General features: G+C 44.9%; 1 protein-coding gene across 1 annotated transcript in view; it reads left to right on the top strand.

Moving 5' to 3' along the window:
* The first annotated feature begins 824 nt into the window (after positions 1 to 824).
* Positions 825 to 12356, top strand: part of MXRA5 (matrix remodeling associated 5) — a 32619-nt gene continuing 21087 nt past the window's right edge. The window contains exons 1-3 of the mRNA XM_077754697.1: positions 825 to 1035; positions 8431 to 8560; positions 8796 to 9186. Coding sequence (XP_077610823.1) covers positions 845 to 1035; positions 8431 to 8560; positions 8796 to 9186 — 712 coding nt within the window. The 5' untranslated portion in view covers positions 825 to 844. The remainder of the gene's footprint in view (positions 1036 to 8430; positions 8561 to 8795; positions 9187 to 12356) is intronic.

Genomic DNA, 12356 nt, shown 5'->3' with positions numbered 1-12356 from the left:
CGTACAATATAGAATGGCTCGGAATGAACATTGGGGGTGGATACTTGATCAGGTCCTTGATTATTGTAGACACATAATAATAATGTATTATTATGTGTAAACCTTTATATTATAGTTACTTTAATTACTTCCTTTATTATTATAGAAGAAACTATATGTTATAGTTACTTTAATCAGATGCTTTATGATAGGAACATTACAATAATATATGTTGTATTACTATATATAAAACTATATATTACAGTTACTTTAATCAGTTCCTTTATATTTTAGAGCCATTATCATATATAATACTATATGTAAAACTATATATTGTAGGTATTTTAACCAGATACTTTATTATGGAAAGATAATATATATTCTATATATAAAGCTGTATACTATATTTAAATGAGGTGCTTTATTATTATAGAAACATCAACGTATCTCTCCTCTCTCTGTATGGATATACAGCTATATACACGAATATCTATGCGCTTCCATATATGAAGACGTATGTATCAGTATTTTCGTGTGTCTGTGTGTCTGTCCACTCCATACTCTCGCTCGCCATTGCGTGAGCTTTCCAAACGGTAGCGTCAAGAGTTGAGGTGACCTCAAAGGTGACCTTCGAAGTCACGGATTCTAGTTCACAGGGAAAGATCAGAAACACACGTTTCGAGTTTCCTGGCTCCCCTATCTCGTGTCGGCGAAGACTCCATGGGATGGAGCCTCGGGAAGCCCCAGGCCGTCGTGCACCCTGCGAAGAACGTTCGCGAAACACGTACGCGCTCCCTGACAGTAAACTGCCGTCTTTCTGTGGTCCCATCACAGGTGCACAGGGTCAAGGGCGCATCGGGACACGATGCCATCACCGCGGGCTCCGTGGCCGGCGCTGTCCGTGGTGCTGATTCTTCTCTGGGGCCGCCCACCGGCCGCGCTCCTCTGTCCGCACCCTTGCGCCTGCTACGTCCCCAGCGAAGTCCACTGCACGTTCCGGTCCTTGGCTTCTGTGCCCGCCGGGATCTCTGACCACGTGGAAAGAATCAATCTGGGGTTCGTACCGCCTCTTCCCTTGCGCGTTTGGCTGTGGCTTTCCATGCGTGGGTGTGCATTGACGACGCTGTAGATGCGCACGACTTTCTGCGTCGCCCTATCCAGCATTGCGTCCCTCTCTGTGGGCAGAATCGCGGTGATGCACTGTCACCACTAAATGCAGGCCTTTTGGGGGTGATTATCTGAGTTTATGCATCAACTAGAACCGCTATCGTAGGAGTTAAGAACCAACCATCCTGATCAGCTTCAGTGTATCGACAGATTTCCCTCGGTAACGATCGTCTACTACGTAGTGGGTACTAATGCATCTGATGCACCCGTCAATATATAAACGTTACTTAAATTTTTTTAATGTTTTTAATTTATTTCTAGGAGAGAGAGAGACAGCGCGAGCAGGGGAGGGTCAGAGAGAGAGGGAGTCACAGACTGAAACAGGCTCCAGGCTCTGAGCTGGCAGTCAGCACAGAGCCCGACGCGGGGCTCGAACCCACGAACCGCGAGATCATGACCTGAGCGAAAGTCGGACGCTTAACCGACTGAGCCACCCAGGCACCCCTAAACCCTACTTAAATAGACTTCAGAAACTACTAAAAGTACTTTAAAGAATCTATTGGACTTTTCTGACATTCTGTAACTTACCTGGATGGTGCAGTTTTGCTCTTGGGGAAATAAAAATGGTTCTGGTCGCTTTTGCCTATTTAAAATGTGAATATTTTTTAGCGACGTTTTCATGCACCATTTCAGGTAAATTTATATTTATATAGATTTATATTTATATAGATATAGGTATAGACATATTTTTGTAGTTAAAAATATTTCATGTGCATAAATGCTTCTATACATAGATATTAGTTGCTATAAATTGCAGATACTCATGTGCAACGTATTTATTTATTTATTTATTTATTTTCATGTTGATTTCTTTTTGAGAGAGAGAGAGAGAGACAGAGTGCAAGCATGGGAGGGGGAGAAAGGGAGAGAGACACAGAATCCAAATCAGGGTCCAGACTCTGAGCTGTCAGCACAGAGCCCCACACGGGGCTCAAAAACTCATGAAATGTGAGGTCATGACCTGAGCCAAAGTTGTATGCTTAATCGACTGAGCCACCCACATGCCCCATGTGCAATTTAAATAATAAACAACTATTTGGATTTCCTCAACAAATATATAAGCTATTCTCTACCACCTACAAAGCAACAAAATAAGTTAGGCTTTCATGACTAGCCACTGGCCAGATGTTTTAAATGAAATGAAACGGCCAATGAACAAATAATTGTAAATGTGCTCGAACATCTTATAGCACAGACTCAAAACAAAATCTTATATTTGTAAAGTCCTGTAGCAGAAAAACAGAATGAGAAGTTAAGATGGCAAGATAGAAAATCCCTAATCGAAGGCATTAGGCCATTAAATAATTTTCTCAGTAAGATCTTGAGAGATCTTATGATTTGAGTATCTGAAAATCCAACCAGAATCATGATAACTCAGGAGGGGAAGTAGTTCAGCTTTGCCAGAAGAGGGGATTTAAATTTTTTTTTTAATGTTTTTAAAAATTTATTCTTGAGAGAGACAGAGAGACAGAGTGAAAGCAAGGGAGGGGCAGAGAGAGAGTGAGACACAGAATCCGTAGCAGCTCCAGGCTCTGAGCTGTCAGCACAGAGCCCGACGTGGAGCTTGAACCCACGAACTGTAAGATTGTGACCTGAGCTGAAGTTGGACGCTTAATTGACTGAGCCACCCAGGCACCTCCCGCCCCCCACCTCCCGTCGCCTTTGAAGAGGGGATTTTAGTAGCTAACCCAGTTTCCCTCTGACAGCCTTACCATTTGCCAAATGGGAGAGAGAAGAGGAAGACCAGGGACCATTGATATGAATCAGGGCAGAATGAGCCATGCTTTGTAGAAAGGAAAATGGACTTTTCTGTGACTTCTCTCCTCTCTCGTGCATCCTGGTGTGCAAAATGGGGCCGTTGCTGTCTTTGTCAGTATATGGCCCCACTTGCTGTGACTAGCCACCTCGTCCCTCCAGCCCGACCCCTTGGCAGTGCACAGAGTTGGACGGGGTGTCCCCCAGGCCTTCATGCAGCCCCCCAGAGAGCACACGGATGAAGATGGTGGAAGAGACCAGTTTGCTGCTGTGCTTCCTGCCTAGAAGGCATGCATGAGCCACCTGCTGTATACCGCAGCTCTGGGCTGTGAGGGTGGGGCCCATGCCACATGTCTCCTCCCACAAGGTGAACTACACTGTGGTTTTATACAGACAACATCTGTGCACCATGACCTGTGAAGGTGAATTTATCTCATTTACAATTTCCGCAGCCTTTTCCCCCTACTCATCTTGACATTGACGTATTTTGTACACAAGGAACTTAGCTTCTCAATTAGAGCACAGTTTCTGGTGGCTTCATGTTGACCAACTTTATTTTTTTTAACTTGATTTGTTTTGAGAGAGAGCAAGAGAGAGTGAACAGGAGCAGGAGAGGGGCAGAGAGAGAGGGAGGGAGAGAATCCCAAGCAGCCTCCGCGCTGTCGGCACAGAGCCTGACGCGGGGCTGGAACTCACGAACTGTGAGATCATGACCTGAACCCAGAATCAAGGGCCAGACGCTTCATGGACTCAGCCACCCAGCTGCCCCATTTTAACTGACTCTATATGGTAAAGACTATAAATTACGGTGTCTCGAAAGGTTTGCCACTGGAGTAGCGCATAGATATCAAGATGTGCCTTTTCCTGTTGGTGGCAATAATATTTTGAGATGGTTTTGTGTAATATTAAAGAAAAGACAAAACAGTTAAGATATAGTTTCACTGCAGCCAGGTATATAACTTCCATCTAGTTAAATTGGTAATAGGGATCAATATGCCATCTTTTTAAATCACTCTATTTTTTAAAAAATGTTGATGTATTTATTTTGAGAGAAAGGGTACACATGATCAGGGAGGAGGAGAGAGAGAGGGAGAGAGAGAGAATTCCAGGCAGGCTCTGTGCTGTCAGCGTGGAACTCAATGGTAGGGTTTGAACCCATGAAATATGAGATCCTGAACCTCAGCCACAATCCAGAAGCAGACACTTAGCCAACTGAGCCACCCAGGTGCCCATTAAATCACTCTTGTATCCCAGCACTTTCTCTGAATATCAGTCTCCAAGTAGATGATGTTCGTGTCACTGTGGATTTTGTTGGGGGAGAAGGAAAGAAAGAAACAAGAGCAATGTCTCACAGATAGGACTCAGGGTCTGATTTGTGTTTTAGCCATCTGGAAGGATAGCGTACGCTCTAGGAATGAGGGATTCTTGGCAAAGCACCACTAAATCTTCCGTTCCCACACAGATGTTTTTCAGGGTGTTCGGTCAGCATTGAAAGAGAGATCTGCCATTTCCTGTTTGGACAGCCCCAGAGCTTTTCCAAAAATTACTTCCTAAGTACTTTTTAAAAATGTTTCTATTTATTTATTTATTTATTTATTTATTTTATTTATTTATGAGAGAGAGACAGACACAAAGAGCAGGAGAGGGGCGGAGAGAGGAAGACACAGAATTGGAAGCAGACTCCAGGCTCTGAGCTGTCAGCACAGAGCCCAACATGCGACTCATACTCATGAACTGTTGAGGTCGTGACCTGAGCTCAAGTCGGACACTTAACTGACGGAGCCCCCCAGTCGCCCCTCATTTCAATCCTTTGTCTCATTCTCTTCCTCGACTTCCACACTGACTCCCCCAGGACCCTGCTGGTTTTTAGACGGGCACACGGAAGACTCATCTGCATGCATTGTGTACTCAGAGGGAAGAAAATGCCTCCTCCAGTTGACATTCAGGCAATTCTCTTGGCTTTTGTCTGTCCCCAGAGACTCTCCCCTTTCATAGCTCTGGTACCAACACCACTGCATCGGTGGCTATTGGATGCCTCTCAAAACCAAGTGCCAAGATGATACAGAAAGACGGCTTCCTGAGCTGTGTGCCCACCATCCTCGACTCGGAGGGATTTACGCTGCTCTGTACTCAGCCACATTCCTTCCCTTTGGTGCCTTCTCCACTTTGGTGTCCACCATTACTTGGAAGTCTAGTTGGAAGCAAGAATTTTTCTCAACAAACACACAAGACGCTAGTGAGCATAGCACACCTTGGATTGAATGGTGCTAAAGAACCCCAACATCTTTCTGGCTTGTTTCAGACATTGACCCTTTGACCCTCACCTCCTCTGTCTTCAAGACCTGCCTCCTCCTCCTGGCCTTTCTACTCTTCTTACCTTTGAGGTCTTAGACAATTTTATTTACTCACTCTATATGCACTAGAGCATTCTTGTCTTCACACATAACTTAGTTTATGTCACTCCATTGTTTAAAACCTTCCAATCATTTCCTGTTGGAACAAACAAAGCATCGTCCTTCCCTTGACCTCCCAGCTCCCAGACAGCCTGGCACCTGCCGGCCTTACCTACCTCACCTGATACCATTCTCCCACTTAGCTACTGTTTCCAGGCAAACCTCAGGCACCAGGAAAAGGAAAGGAGCTTAGATCTTGGCACTCATTCCCTGGTAGGCTCGCCATCCCAGACAGACTTCACTGTAGAACACTAAAGACTAAGTGAATGAGGCAGCGCTCAGTTCGTAGACAATCCAGCCTTAGGTTAGACTGGTTTTTCCACATCCATCCAGTTGGCATGTGGGATCACTATTTCCAGTTTGCAAAGGATAATTCATTGTTGGGGGATTGCTATCTTTTGCATGGTGTTGAGTAGGATTCTTGATCTCTTCCCACTTAGATGTCCATGGCATCACGCCCTTCTCCCAGTTGTGATCACCAAAAATGACCCCAGATATTGCCAAATGTCACCTGGGGGCAAAACTACCCCAGTTTAGACCACTACCCTAGATTGATAGATTATAGATAGATAGATGGATAGATGATGGATGGATCGATGAATTGATGGATAGGTAGATGATGGATGGGTGAATGGATGGATGGATAGATAGATAGATAGATAGATAGATAGATAGATAGACAGATAGATAGATGCTGGATCGATGGATAGATGGATAGTTAAATAGATCGATATGATGGATGGATGGATGGATGGATAGATGATAGATGATAGATAGATAGGTAGATAGATAGATAGATAGATAGATGCTGGATGGATGGATAGTTAGATAGATCGATATGATGGATGGATGGATAGATAGATGATAGATGACAGATAGGTAGATAGATAGATAACATGATAGATGTTAGATTGATGGATGAATGGCTAGATGGATACATATATAGATAGATGATGGGTGGATGGATGGAGAGATGGATAGATATATAGACAGATGATGGATGGATGCATGCATGAATAGATAGATGATGGATAGATAGATGGATGGATGAATAGATAGATACATAGATGATGGATGGATTGATGGATCGATGGATAGGTAGATGATGGATGGACGGATGTATGAATGAATGGATGGATGAATAGATAGATTGGTGGATAGGTAGATGCTGTATGGATGGATAGATAGATAGTTAGACTGATATGATGGATGGATGGTTAGATGGATGGATAGAGAGAGAGATAATGGATGGATGGATAGATAGATCAACTGACAGCATCTTTTCTGCTTGGACAGTTTCTAAACCCAACACTCTTGATATTAGGGACTGAGCCATGTTGGTGGGTGGCCATCCTGTGCATTGTAGGATGCTCAGCAGCACCCATGGTCTCTACCCATCAGATGCCGCTAACACACCTGCACTCAGCTGTGACACCCAAACATGTCTCTGGACACTGTCCAGTATCTGTATCATATAGTCCAGAAGGGGGAACCTTTCTATGTAATTGTCCATTGACTCTGTGAGTTAAATGACAAACAGGAGCCACGATTACTTTTTACTCTATTTTTACCTGTGCATCATTTCAAAACCCTATTGCATTTTCCTAATGAGACAGGATACATTTCATTCCATCTGATGTTTCCTTTGCTAAAGTGGGTCTTATAAAACAATGCAGTGTTTAAAGTAGCTTTTAGTAGATCTCCATGCAATCAAGGTGAGTGATTTTGCTGATGGACGTTGTATTTCCTGGAATTCATAGCTGAAAAGTGATGCTTCCTCAGGCTGGCTCTTTGAGGCATCATTGGCCAGATCTTGACTTCAAAATCAGGGTCTGATTATAAATCCACTATAAGAATGGGGCACCTGGGTGGCTCAGTCACTTAAGCTTCCGACTCTTGATTTTGACTCAGGTCACAATCTCACGTTTGGTGATTTCAAGCCCTGAGTCGGGCCCTGGGTTGGCAGTGCGGACCGTGCTTGGGATTCTTTTTCTCTTTCCTTCTCTCTCTGCCCCCCGCCCCGCTCAGGTGCTCTCTCTCTCTCTCCCAAAATAGATAATCATTAAAAAAATATTTTTTAAAGGAAAGAAATTGGACCTAGAATCATCTATTGTATTTAACTGTGAACACTTTACTTTTACTGTCTTACACATCTATTTCCTTTTATTTAGGTGTTATGGAAAAGCCATAAATAACGTCAGGCTAGATGTGTTGTATTTCAGCAGAAGTAGTGACACAAAGTAACTGCCCGCCAATTTATTTTAGAATCCCTTCTCTAGGTATTGACTGGGATTCCCATGCGCCATGCATAAGGTAGCAATGAGGAATTTTCTTTTTTCTTTTTTTTTAAAACTTTATGTTGTTTTTCTATTGTTGAGGGCAAGAGACAGAGACTGAGCAAGGAAGGGGCAGAGAGAGAGGGAGACATAGAATCTGAATCAGGCTCCAGGCTCTGAGCTGTCAGCACAGAGCCCGACGCGGGGCTCGAACCCACGAACCGCGAGATCATGACCTGAGCCGATGTCGGACGCTTAACAGACTGAGCCACCCAGGCGCCCCAGCAATGAGGAATTTTCAAATTGGTCAAGAAAACATCTTTACCGATGTTGATGCAAAACAAAAGCCAAAAACACACCAGAATGTTTACAATTCATTTAGAGAGTCCATCAGAAATGGCCACCGGTCCTTGTGAAGTAGGGTGCTGGTGTTTGGCCCTCGGCTCTTTAATTTAGTCCTTTGTAGCCTGGGGCACCTCCTTCTCTCCTTACTTGACACAAAGCTACTTCTCAAGCTGGGGTTCCTTGGCATTCATGCTAATTCTTTGCATTCAATGACCCGAGCGGTCATTCATCATCACTGACGCTTTCCAGTGGAAGTTTCCAAGGAGGGGCCACTTGGGCCAGCTTCCTTTAGAATCTAATTCCTACTCGTGTCCGTAAAATCACCTCTAGCTGCATGATTAGCATATCCGTAGTCAAAATACCCAACGAACATTCCTGAACGGAGTGAATCTTTCCCAGATGGAGTTTCAGTGTTCACTGTTTCTTATTCCAATTATTTTTTTTCTTCCCCTTAGATTTAATAGTATACAGGCTTTGTCAGAAACCTCGTTTGCGGGACTGAGCAAGTTGGAGCTCCTTATGATTCATGGCAACGACATCCCCAATATCCCTGACGGGGCTTTAAGAGACCTCAGCTCCCTCCAGGTAAACCCGGGCTTTTACGAGCATCAGTCATTGCGTCATTGCAGCCCGTGTGATCGTTAACGAAGAGGGGAAATGACACAGCGCTCCCTAACGATGAATAAAATTACAAATTCTTTTTTGTCGTTAAAAACCAGCTTAATGTCATTACCTCTCTGCTCTTTCTTCTGGTATCTGTCCCTGCTTGTGACTTTGTAAATTATAACCAGGCTTTTCCCCTCCACCCCTGCCTTCGTAGGTTTTCAAGTTCAGCTACAATAAGCTTCGCGTGATCACAGCGCAGACCTTGCAGGGTCTATGGAGCTTAATGAGGCTGCACATCGACCACAACAAGATCGAATTCATTCACCCGCGAGCGTTCGACGGCTTAACGTCCTTGAGGCTGCTCCACTTGGAAGGGAATCTGCTGCATCAACTCCACCCTGGCACATTCTCCACGTTCACGTTTCTGGATTATTTCAGACTCTCCACCATCAGACACCTCTACCTGGCGGACAACATGATTACGACTCTCCCCACAGGGATGCTGCAGAACATGCCTCTTCTGGAAAATCTTTACCTGCACGGCAACCCCTGGTTGTGTGACTGCAAGATGAAGTGGCTTCTGGAGTGGGAAGCCGGATCCAAAGGTAAGAGCGAGCCGGGCGGATGGGGCTCCCCCCTGCGTGTCGCTTGCCTTTCCGGAGAGCTTACGTCCCCTAGCGTTCTGCCATCGTTTGATCTTGCCGAGAGCACGTGGCCAGATTGGCGCGGTGGGAGACTTCCGTGGGCACGGAGACCACGACGTGCATGTCAAGGCGTCCCTGTTCATCATTCACATGGTCATGCCCTTCCATAAAATGTGAAGCCAACGATCATTCAGCTTTATATGGTTGAGTGGGGTTGTCCTAAATTGAATATCTGGAGGGTTCCATGCAGCTTTGGGTTACAGCGAAATGGGGGACTTTCTGTACGTCCGTGCTATATGAGGAGGTGTTCAACGATGCTTGGAAAAGGGAAGGCTGTCGGTGTCTATGACGCATTTCTCTTAAGAATGGGTGACACGCGTGTTCTGCACAGACCCAGACAACAAAACACGGGAGTGGCGTGTAGAAGCTGCAAGAAAGATTTTCTTGAAGTTTATTTATTTATTTTGAGAGACAGAGAGAGAGCCAAAAAGACCAATGGGCAGGGAGGGGCAGAGAGAGAGAGAGAGAGAGGGAGAGAAAATCCCAAGCAGACTCCACACTGTGAGCGCAAGAGCTCGATTATGGGCTCAAATTCACAAATTGTGAGATCATGACCTAAGCCCAGATTAAGAGCCAGACGCCTACGTGACAGAGCCACCCAGGTGCCCCCAAGAAAGTAGATTTTGATTCAAGATAAGGAAGATTTTATTTCTTCATCTTTCTTTTACCCCCTTCCTCAAGCCCCACCTTGAATCTCATCCTCGATCCCCTTGGGTTTACCAAATCGTGGGTCTGTTGTCCACCGTCACAGCCTCCAGCCTGAATCCAGCTACTGTTTTCTCTCTCTAGGAGGAGAATTGGGCATTCCCGGCAGCACTTTCTGCAGCCTTGGTCACCCCTCCTTCAATAGACCCCACTGGTTTCCTCCACGCCCGTGCTCCCACCTACCACCCACCCTCCCGTGATGCACGTGTTCCCCTCCATGTCACCCTCTTGCAGCCACAATGCTCTACCTTTGGCTCCCTGCACCTCCCAAACTTATTTCCAAATCAGTGGCCTTGGACCTGTGGACACAACGCACCTTCTAGATGTTCAGGGGGATGCTTTATCTTCTGCTCTCAAATCCTTGTTAACACATCATCTTTGAGAGGTCTTGCTCTCTTCAATTTCTACTTAGCGTCTTGGCCGCGCCCATCTGGGACCTTCCTTCACACATACCTTAAATCACAATTTCCTGCGTGTGCTTTCACTTGCTGGGCGACTTTCCTCTCTGGATTGACAGATGGACCTGGACCCTCCACCTTCACTTTGACATCTGATTTGCTTACTCAGGAAATGGGTGCGGGAAGACCGAGATAGGCCTGCTTCTTAATACTCTTAACTAGAAAACCCATATGTCACCTCCATTTGTAGTTCATTGCTGGGAAATAGTCCCCAAACCCCACTGGGTACAAGGGGGGCTGAAAATCATTTTGAGTACACATTTACCAGCAAAACTTTGGATTATGGAAGTAAAAATATGATGTTTTCTTGCACAGAGAGCCGTCTTGGCCATTCTGGAAATACATGTGTGTGTTTTAGGTGTGCATGTGTATACATGTATGTCTCTGAATATTTTGAGTGTGTATGTGTATACACATATGTCTGTGTATATTTGTGTGTGTGTGCACAAGTACGTCTGTATATTTTATGTGTGTGTTCTATACATGTATGTCTGTGTATATTTGTGTGTGTACATAAGTATGCCTATATATTTTGTGTGTATATATTTTGTGTGTGCATGTGTATGCATCATGTCTGTGTATATTTTGTGTGTGTGTGTGTACACAAGTATGTCTGTATATTTTGTGTGTGGATGTGTATACATCCATGTCTGTGTGTATTTTGTGCGTGAGTGTGTACACATGTCTGTCTGTGTATATGTTGTGTGTGATACGTGTCTCTCTGTGTGTATATGCACCCTATGTACCCATCTGTGTTTGCGTGTGTTGCGTGAGGTAGTGAGCCAATTGTATCTGCACGTTGAGGTGTTTACTCTGAAAGCCACACAGAAAACTGTGTCCAGAGAGGACAAGCAGATCTTGTGAAACCAGTTAGGAGGTTTATCGTACTCTGTGTCATAGATGACAGCCCTTTGGCTGCTTGCCTCCCAGTGGTGATGGAAAGAAGTGGGCAGGTATCAAGAAAACTGTCAAAAGGCACAGCAGTCTCCTCCTTCCCCTGACGCGAAGTAGTATCACACCATTTACTGCTAGAGAAAAAGCCTCTAGGTTCGGAGTGGGTAGAATCCATATCAATGTCACCTGGAGGAGACCTTGTGACTTTGAAAAAGAGGCGTCAAGTAGGAAAGTGGGTGTGGACTTTGTAAACTGTGTGTTCACTGGAGAAGCATGTCAGCAGCCGTCATTGAATATGGATGGTGACGAAAGCCATACGTGTAGGTGAGGCCATGGATGACTGGGCAGAGCAAGATGGAAGGGGGCCGGGACCAAGTCCAGAAACTCTCCATCGCCACTGAGTCTGTGGGCAGAGAAGGACGAAGCAGTGAAAGAGGCAGACCAGGGCCCAGATACAGAGAACATTCTGGAACACTTGATGTCCAGGAAGACAAGAGTAGAATGTGAATGCAAAGGGTAAACACTGCCTGAAATGAAAAATTTACAGGGGTCCCTGGGTGGCTCAGTCGCCTCAGCATCTGACTTTTAATTTCAGCTCAGGTCATGACCTCACAGGTTGTAAGATCAAGCCCTGAGTCAGGCTCTACACTGAGTCTACTTCCTTTTTTCCTCTCTCTCTCACTCTCTCTGCTCCTCCCCCATTAAAAAAAGAAAAATTTTGGCAACAGAAAAAGAATATAAAAGATAGATATGATGTGATTCATGGCAAAAGTGGGTCCTTTAACGGGGAACTCTTTTCATGGGTTACGTTTGTTTATATAGATTCTCCTGGACCTTCAGGGAAGGTAAGTTTGTATAATGTGTGTGAACAGAGTTCCTTTTAAATTTTTTTTTAATGTTTTATTTATTTCTAGGAGAGAGAGAGAGACAGCGTGAGCAGGGGAGGGTCAGAGAGAGAGGGAGTCACAGACTGAAACAGGCTCCAGGCTCTGAGCTGGCAGTCAGCACAGAGCC

Source organism: Crocuta crocuta, unplaced genomic scaffold, assembly GCF_008692635.1.
Source record: "Crocuta crocuta isolate KB4526 unplaced genomic scaffold, BGI_CrCroc_1.0 scaffold221, whole genome shotgun sequence".
Classification (NCBI taxonomy): Eukaryota; Metazoa; Chordata; class Mammalia; order Carnivora; family Hyaenidae; genus Crocuta; species Crocuta crocuta.
Note: the sequence above shows the minus strand (reverse complement) of the source record. Positions and strands in the feature narration are given on the sequence as shown.